General features: G+C 39.6%; 1 protein-coding gene across 1 annotated transcript in view; it reads left to right on the forward strand.

Annotated features, from left to right (window-relative positions):
- GLG1 (golgi glycoprotein 1) overlaps positions 1-22,687 on the forward strand; it is a 117,434-nt gene that overhangs the window by 72,111 nt on the left and 22,636 nt on the right. Inside the window, exons 8-15 of the mRNA XM_060185182.1 lie at positions 3,087-3,301; positions 8,542-8,663; positions 10,815-10,916; positions 13,052-13,205; positions 15,258-15,395; positions 18,621-18,707; positions 20,351-20,413; positions 21,495-21,608. Coding sequence (XP_060041165.1) covers positions 3,087-3,301; positions 8,542-8,663; positions 10,815-10,916; positions 13,052-13,205; positions 15,258-15,395; positions 18,621-18,707; positions 20,351-20,413; positions 21,495-21,608 — 995 coding nt within the window. The remainder of the gene's footprint in view (positions 1-3,086; positions 3,302-8,541; positions 8,664-10,814; positions 10,917-13,051; positions 13,206-15,257; positions 15,396-18,620; positions 18,708-20,350; positions 20,414-21,494; positions 21,609-22,687) is intronic.

Below are 22,687 nucleotides of genomic sequence, written 5' to 3' on the forward strand. Positions count from 1 at the left end.
ATCTATGCCTGGCAACTCCAGTCTGAAGGCTTTATAGCCTCAAATCTTGTTGCAAGTTTTGTTTTTGCTTGTCTGTTTAAATTCATCACTTTTGTTTTTCTTTATATCTCAGCTTATTTATTTAAGAGGAAAGCATATTTCTCAAATCTGTAATTTTTAAAAGACTGATTTTATGTATAGGTGAAAGAAAATAGAGCACTGTTTTAACATATGCTGTTCCAAGCATTGAATGTGGGGCCTCAGATGTGCAAGTCTTGGGCCAGAGAAATAACTCACTAGGTTGTACCTGCATTACCATGTGGGTGGTGCACATTTGAACCCTCGCACCACATGGGAAGTATGACAACGGAGGAAGCTCCAGTGCTATGGTGCTTCTTCCTATCTTTCTATGTGAATTAAAAAACAAAACAAAACAAAAACTTGTGAGTCTGAGTGGTGACACACCCAGTAGAGTGCACATGCTATCATGAACAAGGACTTGGGTTCATGTTCCTGTCCCCGCCTATAGGAAGGAAACTTCATGAGCAGTGAAACAGTGCTGCAGGTGACTCTCTGTCTCCCCCTTTCCTCTCAATTTCTCTGCTTCTATTCACAGAACAAAGGGGTGAGGTGATGTGGGATAGGGGGGACCACCAGGAACACTTAATATGTTGTACAAGCACCAAATACCAGTGATAATCCTGGTGACAGAAAAAATCAAATAAAACCTGAGCAGTGAAACTGTGCATGTGTGGCATACTCTAATTTTGGTGTTTTTAAAACAGTTAATGTTCTTAAGCTGAAACAAATAAGAAACAAAGAAAAAATCCAAATAAATGACCAAAGGATATAAACAGATAATTCAGAAGTAATACAGATGGCTAATGTTAAAAAGCCTGGTCATGGTTAGTGTTGGTGACAATGTGGAGGAACTGTAGCTGCTGATGGGAATTTATTTTATGTATGGAGCTGGACCTCAAGTGTGTATAATTTTTTGTTTTATTTCATTTTAATCATTTTATTGGAGACATAATGATTTACAGGACAGCTCTTGACACATGATTTATTTATTGGATAGAGATAGCCAGAAATCAAGAGGAACAATAGGGAGAGAGACAGAGAGACACATGCAGCCCTGCTTTACCACTCACAAAGCATTCCCCCTGCAAGTGGGGACTGGGGGCTTAAACCAGGGTTCTTGCACATTGTAACATATGTACTCAACCAGATGCGCCACTACGCAGCCCCTTTGCTTTGCTTCTTAAGATGATCCAGTAGTATTATTCTCTTTCTGACTTATCTCACTTAACGTGATTCCTTCAAGTTCCATCCAAGATTAGAAAAGGAAAGTAGAAACAAATCCAATTACAAAGAAGACTAAGGCAAGTATAAACCTATGGGACTACATCAAATTAAAAAGCTTCTTCACAGCTAAAGAAACCACTACCCAAACCAAGAGACCCCTCACAGAATGGGAGAAGATCTTTACATGCCATACATCAGACAAGAGGTTAATTACCAACATATGTAAAGAGCTTGCCAGACTCAACAACAAGACAACAAATAACCCCATCCAAAAATGGGGGGAGGACTTGGACAGAATATTCACCACAGAAGAGATCCAAAAGGCCGAGAAACACATGAAAAAATGCTCCAAGTCTCTGATTGTCAGAAATGCAAATCAAGACAACAATGAGATATCACTTCACTCCTGTGAGAATGTCATACATCAGAAAAGGTAACAGCAGCAAATGCTGGAGAGGGTGTGGGGTCAAAGGAACCCTCCTGCACTGCTGGTGGGAATGTCAATTGGTCCAACCTCTGTGGAGAACAGTCTAGAGAACTCTCAGAAGGCTAGAAATGGACCTACCCTATGACCCTGCAATTCCTCTCCTGGGGATAGATCCCAAGGAACCCAACATCTCATCCAAAAAGATCTGTGTACACATATGTTCTTGGCAGCACAATTTGTAATAGCCAAAACCTGGAAGCAACCCAGGTGTCCAACAACAGATGAGTGACTGTGCAAGTTGTGGTATATATACACAATAGAATACTACTCAGCTGTAAAAAATGGTGATTTTACCGTTTTCAGCCGATCTTGAATGGACCTTGAAAAAATCATGTTGAGTGAAATAAGTCAGAAACAGAAGGATGAATATGGAATGATCTCATTCTCAGGCAGAAGTTGAAAAACAAGATTAGAAAAGAAAACACAAGTAGAACCTGAAATGGAATTGGCATATTGCACCAAAGTAAAAGACTCTGTGGTGGGTGGGTGGGGAGAGTACAGGTCCATGAAGGATGATAAATGACTTAGTAGGGGTTGTATTGTTAAATGGGAAACTGGGGAAAGTTATGCATGTACAAACTATTATATTTACTGTTGAATGTAAACATTAATTCTCCAATAAATTAAAAAAAAAAGAAAAGGAAAGTATTTCATCATCTCTTACAGCTGAGTAGTATTACATTGTGTATATATACCTCAACGTTCTTAATCACTTATTTGTCATTAAATATCTGGATTGCTCCCAGGTTTGGGCTATAATAAACTATGCTGCTGTGGACATAGATATACATATACTCTTCGGATGGGTATATTATTGTATCTTTAGATAGATTCATAGGAGAGGAAATGTAGGATCATAGGGTAGATCCATTTCTAGTATTCTAAGGAACCTCTAAACTTTTCCATAAGGATTGAACCAATTTACATTTCCACCAACAGTGTAAAATTGTTCCTCTTTCCCCACATACCAGAACTTAGCATTTCTGTCCCTTCTAATGTATGACATTCTTACAGGTATAAAGTGGTATCTCATTTAAATTCCAGTGGTTATTTTACTGGTAAGACTTTTGTTGGCAACATATTCACATTATTAATTCATTAGTATAAAATTTGAGTCATGAAGAACAGGATAAACCACAGTCTCAGGAACACTAAGCTTATTTTATGCTGAGCTTTTTGCTACATTCTAGGTTTTTCATTCTAAATAAATTATAAGACTGGTCTATTTTATGGGAAAATGTGTATGTTTTAATAGGTGGTAAAATCTGATCCTAACGTTTACACTAATGATGTTATGATTTAAATCCTATTTTAGGGCGACAAGTGAGCAGTGAGTGCCAGGGGGAGATGTTAGATTACAGACGCATGTTGATGGAAGACTTTTCTTTGAGCCCTGAGATCATCCTGAGCTGTCGGGCAGAAATTGAACACCACTGTTCTGGATTACATCGGAAAGGGCGTACCCTACATTGTCTAATGAAAGTAGTCCGGGGGGAGAAAGGGAACCTTGGAATCAATTGCCAGCAAGCAGTAAGAGAAAAATTTCAACTGCTATTTTGAATGCCACATATATTTGCTATGGAACCTTTTCATGACACTGTCTCAGTTTACTTTCTCTGGATGATTTTATCTTGTAACAGTTAACATTGGGTGCTAAGAGCTAGATACAATATTGTTTCTTCAGGCATATCTTACGTAGAATTTGCTTGAGCTCATAATCAATAACAAAGAGCTGTATGGGAGTCGGGTGGTAGTGCAGCAGGTTAAGCGCACATGGCGCGAAGCGCAAGGACCAGCTTAACGATCCTGGTTCAAGCCCCAGGCTCCCCACCTGCAGGGGAGTCGCTTCACAGGCGGTAAAGCAGGTCTGCAGGTGTCGCTATCTTTCTCTCCCCCCTCTGTCTTTCCCTACTCTCTCCATTTCTCTCTGTCCTATCCACCAACAACATCAATAACAACAACGACTACAGCAACAATTAAAAAAGGGCAACAAAAGGGAAAATAAATATTAAAAAAAATTTTAAAAAGACCTGTATACTTAAATAGATAAAATTCATTATCTGCTGGAGTTTTAAAAAAATATATAAGTGCTCTGAGAGGTGGTACAGTTGATAAAACACTGGACTTGCAAGTATGAGGTCCTGAGTTCAGTCCCTGGCAGCACATGTACCAGAGTGATATCTGGTTCTTTCTTCCCCGATCTTTCTCACTAATATATATATATATATATATATATATATATATGTGTGTGTGTGTGTGTGTGTGTGTGTGTGTGTGTATATATATGTATGTGTGTGTGTATATATATATGTATGTGTGTGTATATATATATATATATATATATATATATATATATATATATATGTACACATACTCACTAGATTAGATTTATGAAACCCAGTAACCCAGTCAAGGTAAAGTTTTGATAAACCTAGAATGTTCTTCACCAAAAAAATTTGCCTCCTTGAGTAGGTTTGATTTAATTAGAGCTTATAGGGTATTTATTTTCTCCTTTTAATAACTGCAATTCGATACATTCTTCATGTATTTTCAAAGTCTGCCTCTTAGTCAAGAGTGTGTAACAGATACAGTTCTTGCAAAGACTTCCAGACTCCTATGATGCTTGTAACTTTTTTCAGAGAGAGAAGTAAATATTTTTTTTGTCAGCAGTATCATCATTAAAATTGGTACTTCCTCGGCAGTCATTTTTCTGCCAGCTAACAGTGACATTTTATAGCTTCTCCTAGATTGTCATTAAGAATTGGTATAGGAAGCCGGGTGGTAGCACAGCAGGTTAAGCGCACGTGGCGGGAAGCACAAGGACTGGCAGAAGGATCACGATTCGAGCCCCCGTTCCCCACCTGCAGGGGAGTCGCTTCACAGGTGGTGAAGCAGGTCTGCAGGTGCCTGTCTTTCCCCCCTCTGTCTTTCCCTCCTCTCTACATTTCTCTCTGTCCTGTTGAACAACGACATCAATAACAACAATAATTACAACAATAAAACAACAAAGGTAACAAAAGGGAATAAAAAAATCTTTTAAAAAATCACATCTATTTTTTAAAAAAAGAATTGGTATAAAATTCTTGAACATTGGAAATCTTTCATCTTGACTATTGACTTAAAAACAGTGTTTGTTTATTCATTAATGATAGAATGAGAGAGAGAGAGCACTACTCTGGCACTTGCTTTGCCAAGAATTGAACTTGGAACTTGCAAGTCCACCACTCCAGCTGTTGTACCACCTCTGGACCACAATTGACTTTACAAAGATTTTATAAATTTTAGTTTTTAAATGTATTTATTATTATTTTTTAATATTTATTTACTTATTTATTCCCTTTTGTTGCCCTTGTTGTTTTTGATGTCGGAGAAAATGGGGAGAGGAAATGGGGAGAAATGGGGAGAGGAAGAGACACCTGCAGACCTGCTTCACCACCAGTGAAGCGACTCCCCTGCAGGTGTGGAGCTGGGGGCTCGAACCCGGATGGTTTCGCCGGTCCTTGCATTTTGCGCCACATGCACTTAACCCACTGTGCTACCGCCCGACTTCCTAAATGTATTTATTTTTATAGAGACAGAAATCAAGAGGGAAGGTGAAGATAGGGAGAGAGGAAAACCTATAGCCCTGCTTTACCACTTGTGAAGCTTTCCCCCAACAGGTGGGGACCAGAGATTTATACCTAAATTCTTGTTCTGTGACTTGTACAATCAGGCATGCTATGTCCTAGCCCCCAGTTATTGACTTAAAATTTTTTGTTTATTTATTTTCCTTTTTTTTAAAAATTTTTTATTTAAGAAAGGATTAATGAACAAAAACATAAGGTAGGAGGGGTACAACTCCACACAATTCCCACCACCCAATCCCCATAACCCACCCTCTCCCATGATAGCTTACCCATTCTCTAGCCCTCTGGGAGCATGGACCCAGGGTCGTTGAGGGCCTTTTTTTTTTTTTTTTTTAAATATTTGTTGTGGTAGATGTCGTTGTTGTTAGATAGGACAGAGAGAAATGGAGAGAGGAAGGGAAGACGGGGAGAGAAAGATACCTGGAGACTTGCTTCACCACTTGCGAAGCCACTCCCCTGCAGGTGGGGAGCCAGGGGCTCCAACTAGGATCCTTACTCCGGTCCTTGAGCTTCGCGCTACGTGCCCATAACCCACTGCACTACCACCCAACTCCCCTATTTTCTCTTTTGTTGCCCTTGTTGTTTTTTATTGTTGTAATGATTGTTATTGATGTTATCATTGTTAGATAGGACAGAAAGAAATGGATAGAGGAGGGGAAAACAGAGGGGGAGAGAAAGACAGACACCTGTAGACCTGTTTCACCCCCTGTGAGGCGACTCCCAGGCAGGTGGGTAGCTGGGGGCTCGAACCTGGATCTTTACACCGGTCCTTGCGCTTTGCGGCCAAGTGCGCTTAACTCATTGCGCTACTGTCCCACTCCCGAATTATTGACTTATTTAGCATAGATAAAATCAAGTCTTCAAAACATAGATTTGTTTATTTATGAGCGAGAGAACCAAGCATCACACTAGTACATGTGGTGCTAGGGAGCAGACTTAAGATCGCTTGCTTGAAAGCTCAAGCCTTTTTAAGTGTTTAAAGTACACCATTTCCTAGACCACAAAAGAAAGGTTTTCTTTTCTTTTAAAATTTATTTATTAATGATAGAGTTAATAGACCAGAGCATCTCTGTCATGGTGATGCTGGGGGCCGAATTCAGGACCCCATGTATATGAGTCCCAATCCTTTAGCCACTGTACAACTTCCTGGATCATGGAATCAAGGCGGTTTTTTTTGGGGGGGCGGGGGGTTGATGTGAGGTGTTTTTTTTTTTTTTCAGTATATTGTCTTTACTTGCAGTTCTCTGACAGTCAAAGACTTGGAGCATTTTTTCATGTATTTCTTGGCCTTTTGGATCTCTTCTGTGGTGAATATTCTGTCCATGTCCTCTCCCCATTTTTGCATGGGGTCATTTGTTTTCTTGTTATTGAGTTTGGCAAGTTCTTTATATATTTTGGTTATTAAACTCTTGTCTGATGTATGGCATGTAAAGATCTTCTCCCATTCTGTGAGGGGGTCTCTTTGGGTAGTGGTTTCTTTTGCTGTTCAGGAGCTTTTTAATTTGATGTAGTCCCATAGGTTTATACTTGCCCTAGTCTTCTTTGTAATTGCATTTGTTTCATCAAAGATGTCTTTAAACTTTATGCAGAAAAGAGTTCTTCCAATATTTTCCTCTAAGTATCTGATAGTTTGTGGTCTAACATCCAAGTCCTTGATCCACTTGGAATTTACTTTTGTGTTTGGTGAAATATAGTGGTTCAGTTTCATTCTTCTGCATGTTTCAACCCATTTTTTTCCAACACCATTTGTTGAAGAGACTCCCCTTTCCCCATTGAATAGTCTGGACACCTTTGTCAAAGACTAGATGTCTATAGGTGTGGGGGAGATTTTAATTGGAAGTAGCTGTTGATATTAAACAGATATACTGTGGATATGCCATGTAATCTCTACGAGGAACCCTTGATGACAAGACTAGAAGCATTCAGAGATTTTACTTTGGTATTTGTTATTTCTCCTAATTTCCTTTTGATCTATGTTCTGTGTTCTCTGACATATATGTGATGGCGTCAGTGTTTTCATATAAACCTCTGTTGGGCAAGTCAAATGTATGAGGCTCAGAGAAGGCTCTTACAGAGGCTAAATCTGTTACAGAAAGGTCTCTAATTCCTTTTCAAACTAGTGAGCCTTCAAATTTGCTTCCTGTTACTTAAAATTTGTACCCCCAAGCACCATCTGTTACTTATCTGTAGTAAGATTTTTTTTTTTAACTTTTTAAAAATATATTTATTTATTTTCCCTTTTGTTATTGTTGTTGTAGTTATTGATGTTGTTGTTAGATAGGACAGAGAGAAATGGAGAGAAGAGGGGAAGACTGAGGGGGGAGAGAAAGACACCTGCAGACCTGCTTCACCGCCTGTGAAGTGACTCCCCTGCAGGTGGGGAGCCGGGGACTCAAACTGGGACCCTCTCTACGTGCGCGCGTGCGTGCGCACACACACACACACACACACACACACACACACACACACACACACACACACACTTTCTCTCCTGTATGAAATAAATCATCTTTTTTAAAAAATATATTTTTATTTATTATTGGATAGAGAATGAGAGAGGCAAGGGCGATAGAGAGGGAGGCAGAGAGATATCTGCAGCACTGCTTCACCACTCGTGAAGCTTTTCCCTCGCAGGTGAGGACCAGGGGCTTGAACCTAGCTCTTTGAACACTGTAATACAGTGAGCTTAACCATGTGCACTACCGTCTAGCCCCGTAAATAAATCAGCTTTTAAAAAGTATACTTGAAGGTGGCACGTCTGGTTGAGCACACATGTTACAATGAGCAGGTAACTGGGTTCAAGCCTTCACTCCCTAGCTGAGAGGGGAGGCTTCTCAAGTGGGGAAACAGGTCTGCAGATATCTCTGTTTCCCTCACTCCTCTCAGTTTCTCTCTGTTCTACCAAATAAGGGGGAAAAAATAAAATGACCACCAGGTGTGGTGGATTCGTTGTGCAGGCATTGAGCCCCAGTGATAAAAACCTGGTGCAAAAAAAGAGAAAGAAAAGGTGGGGGGTACTTAAAAAAATAATACAGTGCTCTATGCAAGACTGATAACTGATTTAAGAGATAACACTGTTCTTGCTTAATGTTTAAGTGACTTTCTTCCTTCTTAATTCTTCTTTTTTTTTTCCCCTCAATCCAGCTTCAGACACTGATTCAGGAGACTGACCCTGGTGCAGACTACCGCATTGATAGAGCTTTGAATGAAGCTTGTGAATCTGTAATTCAGACAGCCTGCAAACATATCAGATCGGGAGACCCCATGTAGGTTCTTATTGTGGCATTTGTCCATATTGCATTTTATTTGGCAGGACAGTAAAGGGACTATTACCTCAAATGACCTTTGGATGGTTTAATATCTAACTAAAGTTTTGTTAATCAGAAGCACATACCAATTTTTGTTCAAATTGGTCCTAGAATTAAAACTTTGATGGTGCATCACCCATTATGTAGAAGTATCTAAACTTGGGGAAGTTGGGCTATAGCACAGCAGGTTAAGCACAGGTGGCGCAAAGTGCAAGGACCAGCATAAGGATCCTTGTTCAAGCCCCCAGCTCCCCACCTGCAGGGGAGTCGCTTCATAGGTGGTGAAGCAGGTCTGCAGGTATCTCACTTTCTCTCTCCTCTGTCTTCCCCTCCTCTCTCCATTTCTTTCTGTCCTATCCAACAACAACAACAACACCAATAACAACAACAATAATAACTACAAGGGCAACAAAAGGGAGTAAATAAATATTTTTTAAAAAGAAAAGAAATATCTAAACTTGGCATTATGATGACGTTTGTTGATGGTGACTAAATATATCTAGGTCACTGAGTAATTCCATGTAATAGTGAAATAAAATTGAGAAAGACACACTCAAAGTGACATATACTTTGGTTCTACTCCACATTGATTCCTTGTATGCACTGGCTACTTAAATAATGATTAGAAAGTAATTATAGGGGGTTGGCAGTGGCACACCTGGTTAAATTCACACATTATCTATCACACACAAGGACCCAGGTTTGAGCCTTCACTACCCACCTGTGGGGGGGGGGGGTGCTGTACAAGCAGTGGAGTAGGTTTACAGGTATCTCTTTCTCCTTCTCTATTTCATCCCTCCCTTCTCAACTTCTCATTGTCATATCTAATAAAAAAGAAAGAAAGAAAGAAAAGGAGAGAGAAAGAAAAAGAAACAAAAAAGGGGAGTCAGGCGGTAGCACAGCAGGTTAAGCACACGTGGCACAAAGCGCAAGGACTGCCATAAGGATCCCAGTTCAAGCCCCCGGCTCCCCACGTACAGGGGAGTCGCTTCATAGGTGGTAAAGCAGGTCTGCAGGTGTCTATCTTTCTCTCCTCCTCTCTTGTCTTCCCCATCTCTCTCCATTTCTCTCTGTCCTATCCAACAACAGTGACATCAATAACAACAACAACAATAAAAAAAGAACAACTAGCGCAACAAAAGGGAATAAATAAACATTAAAAAAAAAAAAAAACACCAGAAGCAGTGGAATCATAGTGCTGGCACAGAGCCTCAGCAATAATCCTGGTGGCAATTAAAATTTTAAAAAGGAAGTACAATATGCTGATTGGGGGGGTAGTTATGGACACAGTGAACTCTAGGAAAGCTGTAAAATGCTATTGGTATAATGAAATATTTGATTCTTATGCATTCGTTTTGTACCTTGTGATGTACAAGCAGCTGTGAATACCAGGGTGCAAGTAAGAGCCAACTTCCCATTCTGCAAAAAAATCGTTAAGCCTACAGCAGGCAGCACACAATAATAAAATGAATGCAGTCCATGTTTACCAGCATTCTGCTATGCATCCTATCCTCCTGATAGTGGACGGCAGAAGGTATTAAAATTTTTTGTGTGAATGGAGGAGATAAGCACATTTAAGACTAACCAAGAATGTCTAGCAGTATAAAGTCAACTGCCTTAACCACATGGGGGAAAGGGAGAAGGAACATGGGAGGAACTGCTACAGATTTAAAAAAAATCAATCCAAGATATGGTCAGCTAAACAGAATGTCTAGGTCCTGTTTGAACAACATGTATAATGGTATGTGCTAATTTAAAAGATTTGAAAATGGACAGGCTATTACATCATATGAAGAGCTTTTAAAATTAATATCTTTTGTTAAAGGTATTTTGTTCTCACATTAAAGAGATATAATAAGTTACAGTTAAAAACTAAAGCAGCTGCACACAGATCTTCTGCAAGCTGAGCCGTAAGTGCTAAGAGGCTCTGAACAAATACTGTCGAGTTGAGTTTATAGGAGTGTTTCTCCGAAATGTAAACCCCTAATTACCCTAGAAAAAGAGCTAAGTGGCTTTTACTGAGAATCAAGGAAATACGGGTATGTTTTGAACATATTATTAGAATGGTTCTCTCTTTTTGTCCCAATTTCACCTATGTTTTATGGCCAGGATTCTCTCATGCCTGATGGAACATCTATACACAGAGAAAATGGTGGAGGATTGTGAACATCGTCTCTTAGAGCTGCAATATTTCATCTCCCGAGATTGGAAGTGAGTATTTTGGAGCCAGAATAAGTGTAACTCTCAGCCTGTTCTGTGTAGTTAGTAACCCTGCTTATTTTGAAATAATCTATAGTAATTGGTTTTTGTTTAGTTCTGGGATAGCCAACATACTCTCAGCCCTTAGAAAAACCTCTTTTTTACCTTCAGAATAGAGGCAGCTTCTGTAGGTCTATCCCCAAGTGTCCCCATTCATGTTGGGAGTCAGGTTCAAATGCTTCTGCTACCACAAGCATCTATTTAGAAAGAACACAGGCACCTGCGGAGCAAATGCATCTCTGGATATGCCTCTTAAGAGACTAGAGCACTTTTATTGATTTGCACTGGTTATGGGAAATTGCCTTGATTCTTTAACTATTCAAAGTTATTGAATTTGTGCTATCTTAAGAGGCTCTTATCAATAAGTGACAATTTGATTCTTCTCATCCTGTAGACACAAAAGGGGACAGTGGTGAAATAAGAGAAAGATCTGTATTAAAGTCAGAATTACTGTGATTTATTGGCTATAGTCTACTCTACTATGCATATCTTATTTTCCCTTCCTATCTCCACTGGTACCAAACTAAATTTCTTTTCCCACCTCCAAAGTTCAGCTTCTTCCTGAGCTTTTTCTAGTAATTAATATACATTTTACCCATATTTTTCACTGGGAAGAAATTACTTAGAAGTTTCCATGTATTTTTATTTCTGTCACTTCAGGGTACCTCCAGAAAGGACTATAGAAAGCTGAGTAGGAATTGACCTGTGCTTAAAAATAAATAAATAGGGAGTTGGGCGGTATCGCAGCAGGTTAAGTGCAGGTGGTGAAAAGCGCAAGGACCAGCGTAAGGATCCTAGTTTGAGCCTCTGGCTCCCCACCTGCCCGACTCCCATAAAGAAATATTTTTAATAAATAGATAAATAAATATAAAATAAAAAGTCGGGGGGGGGGAGTCGGGCGGTAGCGCAGTGGATTAAGCGCAGGTGGCACAAAGCTCAAGGACCGGCGTAAGCATCCAGGTTCAAGCCCCGGCTCCCCACCTGCAGGGGAGTTGATTCACAGGTGGTGAAGCATGTCTGCAGGTATCTATCTTTCTCTCCCCCTCTCTGTCTTCCCCTCCTCTCTCCATTTCTCTCTGTCCTATCCAACAACGACATCAATAATAACTACAACAATAAAACAAGAACAACAAAAGGAAATAAATATTAAAAAATAAAATAAAAAAGGTGGGAACATAATGGTTATGCAAAGAAACTCTCATGCTGGAAGCTCCAAAGTCCCAGGTTTAGTCTCCTGCAATACCATAAACTAAAGTTGAGCAGTGCTCTGATTAAAAAAAAAAAATGTCCCCGTGCTTGCTCAGTTTATCTTTCCTAAAAACAGCAAAGATTCACTAAGTTTATTGCAGTAATCAAAATAATATTTTCCCTCTATGATTCTTTTACCTGTGATCAGACAATGCTTTACAATTTTAAAAGCTATTCATTAAATAATTAACCTTTCTTCTGGAATTGAATACTCCTCTTCCAAAGTTTGCAGCATAATATGGACAAAAGGAAGCACTGATTTGTCTTATTTAGAGAAGGATCAGGCTTGGTTCCTGATCTACTGCCTCCAAGTTTAAAACTAAATATCAGGTTTTCTAAATTGATAAGTATATTCAAGTAATCTCAACATATAACTGCCTATCCTTGCAAGAGAGAAAGAAGAGCAGTTTTACCAAAAAGGGAGTAGTAGATTGTCTTTATCCTGTCATTTCTGACCTGATTGAATCCAGTGTATCTCAGTCATTCATGGAAAAAAGTACAGAGTAAAAAATTGGTAAATTGCCTGGTGACGGCAAAAACACTGGCTTTTCATATCAGCCAGGGCCTGTTAGTTGCTGCAGTGTTGTGTTCCTGTTCCTTATCCCTATCACCAAGATAGTATCTTTGTAATAGAACTTTCATCCTCTGTATATGCTTGAGTTCTGTATGATCACAAAGAGTAAAAGTCAGGAATCTGCTTTTGCTTTCCTGCTGTTACTACTTTTCTGGAGGTAACTATTATTGAATACAAAAACAGGCACTTTATAAGGCCCCTTACTAACACATTTCAGAAGGAAAAGTAGTATAATAAATGGTTCTTTTAATTCTTAACCTTATAGGCTAGACCCAGTCTTATACCGCAAGTGCCAAGGAGATGCTTCTCGTCTTTGCCATACCCATGGTTGGAATGAAACCAGTGAACTTATGCCTCCTGGAGCTGTATTTTCTTGTTTATACAGACATGCCTACCGCACTGAGGAACAGGGCAGGCGGGTATGCACTTAACATTGACTGACTTTCATCTTTTTTGGATTTGTTTGTTGTATATTGTTCTGATTTCTGTCATCCAAGAAAAATGATTTTTTAAAAACTATATCTGGTAGAGTGGGGTTTTTGATCAAGCACTACTGGCAACTTCATTTGGATATATATATATATATATATATATATATATATAGAGAGAGAGAGAGAGAGAGAGAGAGAGAGAGAGAGAGAGAGGTCCTCTGTTAGCATTTTTCACCTGGATTTTCTGTATTTCACTAAGTGAGTCAGTATATTTCCAGACTTCTTTATTTATTAATAAGAGAATCAGAATAGCACTCTGCTATATTTGATGCCAGGGATTGAACTCAGGACCTTATGTGTGAGGATAAGGCACATTACCACACCGCTTCTCAGGCTATATTCAGTTTTTTTTCTTTAAATCACTGAAATCTAAATCTGAAATAAATTGGAAGGTCCTAAATTTATTTAGCTCTGAAAATCCAGAAATAGAAACTAGCCCGGATACAAATGATCTTCAGGTTTCTGCCTTTGGTAGCAAAACACGAGAGACCTGTATAAATGAGGCTTCTCCCACAATACACAAGTTAGAGCAGAAACCTCCATTCCTCCATAATCTAAGTATTTGACTTCCCTGTTTCCTACTGCTTGTGGGACTATTCAGCCTCAGACAACATTTGCTGCTTTCTGGTGTCACACCAGTGTGCTGCTTGCTTTCCAGGATGGCCTACGTAAGCCCTACATTTATTGCATACTTGCTTCTAGATACCTGCTGGGAAATTGTGCCAATGCAGTCACATCTGCCATGTTGTCCCCTCAGGCTACTGCTAGTTCCCTGGAGAGTTGGGACATTCTTGGGAGTGCCTGTTCAGCCATGTTGTGCCCTCAGGACATTGTCTATATCCCCTCGATATCTGGAGTGCTCTGGTTACTCCTCCCCCCTCCCATTCTCGCGAAAGCTACTCCTATAAAAACCCTTCTTGTTCAGACGCAGGAAAGATTACTGTGTGATGTGTGAGGCGGCCATTTTTCTCTACCTCCACGTGGCCCAACCTGCTTCTCTAACACCCAACTCTGAGGTGCCAGCGCGAATAAAGATTTGTGTTTCCTCTTCGCTCCGGACCCTCTCTCTCTTTGCGGCCCTCGCACTACAACGTCTGGCTCTACAACAGATACCCTCCCCCTCAGTTTATTGCAAGACTTTGTTTAGGATTTAGACTGAGGAAATTCATTTTAAAAAGTTGAAATCTGCTATGTTGTCTGTTAAAGAATGCATATACTTTGGGTAGGAGAGATACCTAATAGTTATGCAAAAAGACTATTTATTTATTTAAATTTTTTTATTTATAAAAAGAAAACATTGACTAAACGATAGTATAAGAGGGGTACAACTTCGCACAATTCCCACCACCAGAACTCTGTATCCCATCCCCTCCCCTGATAGCTTTCCCATTCTTTATCCCTCCAGGAGTATGGACCCAAGGTCCTTGTGGGATGCAGAAGGTTGAAGGTCTGTCTTCTGTAATTGCTTCCCTGCTGAACATGGGTGTTGACAGGTCGATCCATACTCCCTGCCTGCCTCTCTCTTTCCCTAGTGGAGCGGGGCTCTGGGGAAGCAGAGCTCCAGGACATATTGGTGGGGTTGTCTGTCCAGGGAAGTCTGGTCGGCATCTGGAACCTGGTGGCTGAAAAGAGAGTTAACATACAAAGCCAAACAAATTGTTGAACAATCATGGACCTAAAGGCTGGAATAGTGCAGATGAGGAGTTGGGGGGGTCCTCCATTTTGTAGATAGCTAGTAGGCATCTTTTAGTTATATTCCAAAGGGCCTGTGGCTATACTAGTTTTTTTTTTTTTCTTTTCTTTAAAAAGACTCTTAATGCTTGATGCTCTGAGGCCCAGTGTTCGGTCTTTCATACCACCATGGCAGAGATGAGCAGTACTGTGGTTAAAAAAATTTAACACACACACACACACACACACATTTATTCTATTTTATTTATTTTATTTATTCTTTTATTTATTTTATTCTTTTTCATGCAGCTCTCACGGGAGTGCCGAGCTGAAGTCCAAAGGATCCTTCACCAACGTGCCATGGATGTGAAGCTGGATCCTGCTCTCCAGGATAAGTGTCTGATTGATCTGGGAAAGTGGTGCAGTGAAAAAACAGAAACTGGACAGGTGGGTGACATAGCCACCTATTTATCTTGTAATAACAACAAGGTTCAAGGTTAATATTTTAATTTAAAGATGTATTTATTTCATTTTTGTTTTAATCAGATAGTGAGAGCCTATGCTTATGGTGGTGCCTGGGATTGAACCTAGAAAGTCTGGGTTCTCTGGCATGCATGTCTGGTATACTACTACTCCCAGCTTTACAGTTAACATTTACAGAGAATAAGAGTGCAATAAAATCTATCTCTGTATTACTTCATACATATGATTTGCTATGTGTAATGAATGTATGAGGTCCTAGATTCAATCCCTTGTAGGATAACAACAACAAAAATCTCAGAAAATTTTTCCTGTTGATCTCTATATCAGGGATAATTGTGCTTTTCTAAAGCTTTTAGTGTGGTTTTATATTGTTACTGCATTTTAGTAATGTGTACTCTGTCCCAGTAAGCCACCACCTGGTCCCTATGGTTATTTTGTACTTTAATGTTTTCCCTTCTTTGTGTTGCCTCATAAAAACTCTGGAGCCAAAGGTGTGGCCTGCCTTTAGCAAATATCTAAGACTTTGTGCTGGGTATTTTGTGTATTGAGTTTACTGCTGGCTCCATCCCACTTTAACATATTTTCCTTTTATTGCTTTTTAAACTCATTTTTAATTAGTTTTATTTTGGTTTTCTTTTTCTTTTCTCACTTTTATAAATCATATTAAATCATTTTGAAGGAAGGCAAGATAGCAAAATATGCATGTGAGCAAAGCAGAGGATTTTGGGGGATGAGGGAAATGGAACAGTGGAAATAGGTGGTTTTGGAGACAGTGCATGATGGTGAAGACTTAAGGTGGTGGTGGGAAGTAATGGTATGCAGACACCTATCACTGTGACATAAAAAGTTGTGCCCACATGTCAACAACTATCCTGTAAACCATTTCCCGCCAGTGAAGTAATTTGAAACCCTTTTCATATATATGTAAATACTGGCTTGCATGCCTTGTAACACCCCTGCAATAAACATAGACATGGAATTGTTTCTTCTATTTGGTAATTGACAAAATTCAGATTCACTTAGAAATCTTTGCCAAAAACTCATGTCTAATCCTAACCAGACATTTGTTCATTTTGTTTCTACCTTTCCATGTAGGAAGATGTAGAAAAGGAACCACCCCCCCAGGGTGGAAAAAACAAAACAAAACTGTGTGTTCTAAGTAGTTTCTAAGGATTTTGTACCTAGTTTATTACTATATTCTAGCAAGTTACAAGTGGAAAGATTAGCATATCTTCCATCTTTAAGGCAGGAAAACCAAGCACTTAGGAACAGCTACTTGTTTAAAGCCCCATTAATACAATGCATGAAGTCAGATTTCTAGGTTCCACTTATACTACTCCAAAACACTCAGATTGAAGATCCACATATACAGAACTAACATGTTTTCCTACTCAGATCTATTGGGCCTGGAAATATCATTTTAACTGAGGACATCTTGGGTCTGCTACCGATTTAACAAGTTTATTGTTAGCTGCCCATAATTTAGCTGCCTATTCCTCTGTCCAGTGAAACAAGGGAATAGTGAATGGAATCCAAGGACATAGTTGTCTTTCATACTGGGAGTTGGGCGGTAGCACAGCAGGTGGTGCAAAGGTTTGAGCTCCCGGCTCCCCACCTGCAAGGGAGTCGCTTAGCAGCAGGTCTGCAGGTGTCTATCTTCCTCTCCTCCTCTCTGTCTTCCCCTCCTCTCTCCATTTCTCTCTGTCCTATCCAACAATGACGACATCAATAACAACAACAACAGTAATAACTACAACAATAAAACAACAAGGGCAACAAAAGGGAATAAATAAATAGTTTAAAAAAAAAAAAGGAATACCCAATAGAGTGTATATGTTACAATGTACAAGGACCCAGATTCAAGCCCCCAGTCCCTACCTTCAGGGGGAAAGCTTCACAAGTGAAGCAGGGCTACAAATGTTTCTTTCTCCCTCTCTAACTCCCCCTTCCCTCTCAGTTCCTCTCTGTCTCCTACACAGAAAGAAAGGGGGAGGGGGAAAGAATTCCATGAGTGAGATTTTTTTTTTCCTTTAACCATTTATCTTACTCCCCAAAGTTTTTTTCCTAAGTCCCCCCCCCCCCCTTTTTTCTTTTTCTTCTAATTCTTTTGCTCTCACACTTCATACACTCTGGTTCTGGCTGTTGTAGAATTTCTTTCTTTCTTTTTTTTCTTTTTTAAGATTTTATTTATTTATTAGTGAGCAAGATAGGAGGAGAGAGAAAGAACCAGACATCACTCTGGCACATGTGCTGCCTGGGACCTCATGCTTGAAAGTCCAAAGCTTTATCACTGCGCCACCTCCTGGACCACTGTTGTAGAATTTCCAAAACCCTTCTTCCTCCCAATTCTAATTATGAAAGAATTAGAATCTGTAGGAGATGCAGTAAATTAAACTTGATCCTTGTGCTGAGAGGTAGCTCACTTAGACTAGCATATCCTTTATCATGTGCAAGGATTAGGGTTCAAACATGAAGCACCACATAGGAACATTTGGAAAAGTACTGTTCCTCTTCTTTCCCCCTTCCCCCCTCCCCCATCTCTACCTGAATTTAAAAAGGAAGAAAGAAAGAAAGAAAGAAAGGAAGGAGGAGGGGGGAGGGCTGCCAGACCCAGTGATCATAGAAATACAAAGTGCTCTGGTAAGCCAAAACAAATAAACAAAAAAAAAACAACAACAAGTGTTCTTTGAGTAGAGCACTTTGCTGAGAAGTAGCTATTGATATACTTTGAGAAAGCCAGTGTTACACTTTTCCCATAGAGTTTTTAAATGTTCCATATCTTTTGCTTTGAATTTGTTGTCCAATAGTTATTATGAAAGTGTAGATTTAAAATGTGAGACAAAGATTATCAAACACAGGTAAAAATGGACTGTTAGGATGTTAATAGAATGAAATAATGACCTGAGAAGATTTGCAGTCTCTGAAGATATCTGGACATTGCTGTTTTGGCCTTCTGGAAGATTTTCATGGTTATTGTACTCCCTTAACCACCCTGTTACTTCAAGTAATTACCTTTTCAACAGTTTCCATTTGGGGAATCAATAAAGCTTTAGTTGTCCACTCAGTGAAGTAGTTTTTTAAACGAAATGAAAGGAGGGCCACTGAAAAGAAAGTAGACACTGGCATCTCAACTTCCCTTGATCATTTATATAATTGACAAATGCCGAGGGATTGCCTTTTTATTTGCAGGAGCTTGAGTGCCTCCAGGATCATCTCGATGACTTGGCTGTCGAGTGCAGAGATATAGTTGGCAATCTCACCGAGTTAGAATCTGAGGTAAGCAGTTTGTAGCTCACAGAGGAGAGTGCACTGTCAGCAGCCTTTCCTTTTTTCTTAGTTTTACTGTTTCTAGACTTGAGTGCAGGTTTTCTGTAAAACAAAAGAAACCTTCAGATTCTCTCCATTTGCTTTGTAAAGAAGGATATTGTGTTGCTTCCTCAGCCATTTTCTTTCATTTATCCCTTTGTTTCCTTCATATGTTAGCAATATCATGATTTGAGCTACCGTTCTCCCTTTAAGAAAAGCTAGCAGCTATTTTTCAGATCTCTTAATCACAATATTCTTGTTCTCTTAGCTCTTTTAATTAGGCTACTTGTCAATGTCTATATGTTTAATAAAATTAAAACCTAGGACCTACATTCAAACATGGAAGCTTGAATACATGTTTATTCCTGTTCCATCTCGAAACCCAATTTTAAAAAAAGAAAACTCATTACGAAAAATGGGATTGAAAAATCATATGTATATATTATGTAGAAACACAGTGATTATTATTCAGGTGGGCCAGCTAAAAATGTTTTGTGGAGGCAGAGATCAGGGAAACAAGAAATTACTGGATTTTTTTTTTTAATCATAAGCTTTTTAGAATTGTTTGCATTGCTAAAATTAGCGGTTTAAACAAAGCCATATTTCTCAACCAGTCTTTTTTGCTTCTCTCTTTCTTTTTCTTTTGGTTTTGTTTTCTATTTTGCAAATTTTTTATTGCCTTACTGCTATGTTTTTGTCATCCCTTCTTCCATTCTTACTGTCCTATAAGCTCATGTGGACTTTCTGGGTTGTGTAACTGTTTAAATGAAGAATCTTATTTCAGCAGCTGGTGCTGCATAGGAATTAATCTCTCTGTTTAAAGGAATAATATGTGTTCCCCAAAGGCACTGGTTTATCATCTGGTTTGAGTCTGGCTTAGGTGATTTGTTGTCAGGGGCTGACAAAGCAGCTCACTTGAATATTGCACTAGTTTGCCATGTGCATGGCCAGGGTTTCAGTCCAGATCCCATCACATTAAAGCAAGCTTCAGTTCTATAGTCTCTTTTTCACCTTACCCCCCCCTTCCCCTTCCCCTCGCTTTTTTTTTTTTTTTTTTAATCTTTAAAGGTCAGCCAGGAGTATTGGCCTTGGAGATGCCAGAAAGAACGGAAAAAAAAAAGCCAGATACCCCTGTTGTCATTTGATCTGCTTAACATTTTGGAAAACTCCAAAGGTTTTACATATTCTAACATTGTTAAATAGCTCTTCCGTTCTAGAAATACAGAGAGAAAAAGAGTAAAAAGAGATCACAGCACCAAAGCCTCCTTTGGTGTGGTGGAAGTTGGTCTCAAACCTAGGTCTCACAGGAGGCAAAGTAGCACAGTATCCAAATCAGCTGTTTTGCCACCCTCACCACCATTCTTAACTCTGCTTTTTCATTTGTTCAAATATAAGCGACATTCTGCCTCTAGGTAACATGCCTTTCAAACTATAATAGAGGTGCAACTCTATATGCTGGGACTATCTAACCTAAATACTAGATTCCATATTTTCAACATACATAATTATGTAAGTGCCCATCAAATGCTACTGATTGGGGAGGGAGGAAGACTCCTCACCTAACTCCTAGTTCTCTCTAAAGTAAAATCATTAATATGTTTAATCTTCCACAGGATATTCAAATTGAAGCCTTACTGATGAGAGCCTGTGAGCCCATTATTCAGAACTTTTGTCATGTAAGTGATACCTGTAGAAACCAGGATTCAAAAAAAGAACTAAATTCATTTGGACTCTGGCTCCAAAGTATGTTGGGCTTACCTCTGTCTTCGTCAAATGTTACTCCTAAACGATAGCTAACTGTGACAAGTTATAGTTGGAAGTATAAAATAGAATCAGGAGAGAGTAGCCACCATCCTAAGAAACATTTAACTATTTTTTGTAGCTGACTGTTATGTGACAAGCAGCAGTAGCTGGGATGTTCTTTGTAAGTAAAGGGATGGGGGAGCCCTCATTAGCATTACTGAGTTACTTATGCTCCATCATCCTTGGCTTTGTTAATAATTGTGATTTTTCTTTCTAACAGCCTCTTGGGGTAGGCTGTTGCTTCATTATTTCTTTCACTTGTAAATTAAAAATTATAGGAGTGAAACATATTCCAGAAAGCCATCCCTGGGCATCCTACGAAGACAGGGGTAAAAACATTGTCTAGTACATGTTCTTGGAGCATTATGCTGAATAGTTTTTATTCCCTCAGTGTTTATCCCTGGCAAATTCCCAGGCTTATTTTGACATACTTGATGTATCTTATTTGTGAAGGTTCTAGAACCAGTCTTTTTTTAAAAAAATATTTGTGGGGGTCAGGCGCTAGCGCAAAAGGTTAAGCGCGCTGTATGGACCTGTGTAAGGATCCTGGTTCGAGCTCCTGGCTCCTCACCTGCAGGGGAGTCGCTTCACAAGTGGTGATGTAGGTCTGCAGGTGTCTGTCTTTCTCTCCCCCTCTCTGTCTCCCCTCCTCTCTCCATTTCTCTCTGTCCTATCCAACAATGACAACGTAAATATCTACAACAACAACAAAAAAACAACAAGTGCAACAAAATGGAAAATAAATAAATATATAAAAATTTAAAAATATTTGTTTATTAATAAAGAGAACCAGAGTATTCAGGAATTGAACTCTGGTCCCACACTTAAGAGAACTACATTGTGCCACCTCCTGGGTCATTCTAGAATTAACCTTGTTAAAAGTTTTCATAGACTAGGTTGTAGAATTTCATTGATTGTTCCAAATGAAGTGTAAGTGTACCCTGCCTTCCACAGGATGTGGCAGATAACCAGATAGACTCTGGGGACTTGATGGAGTGTCTGATACAGAACAAACACCAGAAAGACATGAATGAGAAGTGTGCCATTGGAGTCACCCACTTCCAGCTGGTTGGTAACACCTAGCTATTGATTTCCTCCCTCAACTACTTGAATGGTTACTGAATCTCTTCCTTTGTCAGATTATCAGAGCTTTTCTTTCTGTGAAAAAAATCATTTTTTCCAAATACATATCTGTTTTCAGGTTGTTCCCAGTGAATGCAGTTTTTTTTTTTTAATTTTAATTTATAAAATGGAAACACTGACAAGACCATAAGATAAGAGAGGTACACTTCCCACCACCAGACCTCTGTATCCCATCCCCTCCTCTTATAGCTTTTCTATTCTTTATCCCTCTGGGAGTATGGACCCAGGGTCATGGGGTTCAGAAGGTCTGGCTTTTGTAATTGCTTCCCCACTGAACATGGGCGCTGACAGGTCAATCCATACTCCCAGCCTGTCTCTCTCTTTCCCTAGTAGGGTGGGGCTCCGGGAAAGCAGGGCTCCAGGACTCATTGGTGGGGTCATCTGTTCAGGGAAGTCCGGTTGGCATCATGGTGGCATCTGGAACTTGGTGGTTGAAAAAAGATTTAACATATAATGCAGAACAGATTGTTGACTAATCATGCACCTAATGGCTGAAATATTGCAGATGGAGATTTCGGGTCTCCATTTTGGAAATAGCTAGTTGTTCTATTTCAGATATATTCCAAAGGGCCTATGACTTTATTAGTTTTTGCCTGAGCCTGACATCTGATATGCAGGTGGACCCAAGTTATTGCCTGGGGAGATGATGTCATAGCTGGAAAAAGGGCTAGAAAGCTGGATCATGGAAGAGAGTAGCTCCCAAATATGGGAAAAGTGTATAAATATTGACTGTAAACCCCATCGATTTGATCTGGGGCCCATGAATATAGTTTTTTTTTTTTTTTTCCTCCAGGGTTGTTGCTGGGCTCAGTGCCTGCACCATGAATCCACCGCTCCTGGAGGCCATTTTTTCCCCCTTTTGTTGTAGCCTCCTTGTGGTTACTATTATTGCCATTGTTGATGTTGTTCGATGTTGGATAGGACAAAGAGAAATGGAGAGAGGAGGGTAAGACAGAGCGGGGGAGAGAAAGATAGACACCTGCAGACCTGCTTCACCACCTGTG

Source organism: Erinaceus europaeus, chromosome 2, assembly GCF_950295315.1.
Source record: "Erinaceus europaeus chromosome 2, mEriEur2.1, whole genome shotgun sequence".
NCBI classification, from domain to species: domain Eukaryota; kingdom Metazoa; phylum Chordata; class Mammalia; order Eulipotyphla; family Erinaceidae; genus Erinaceus; species Erinaceus europaeus.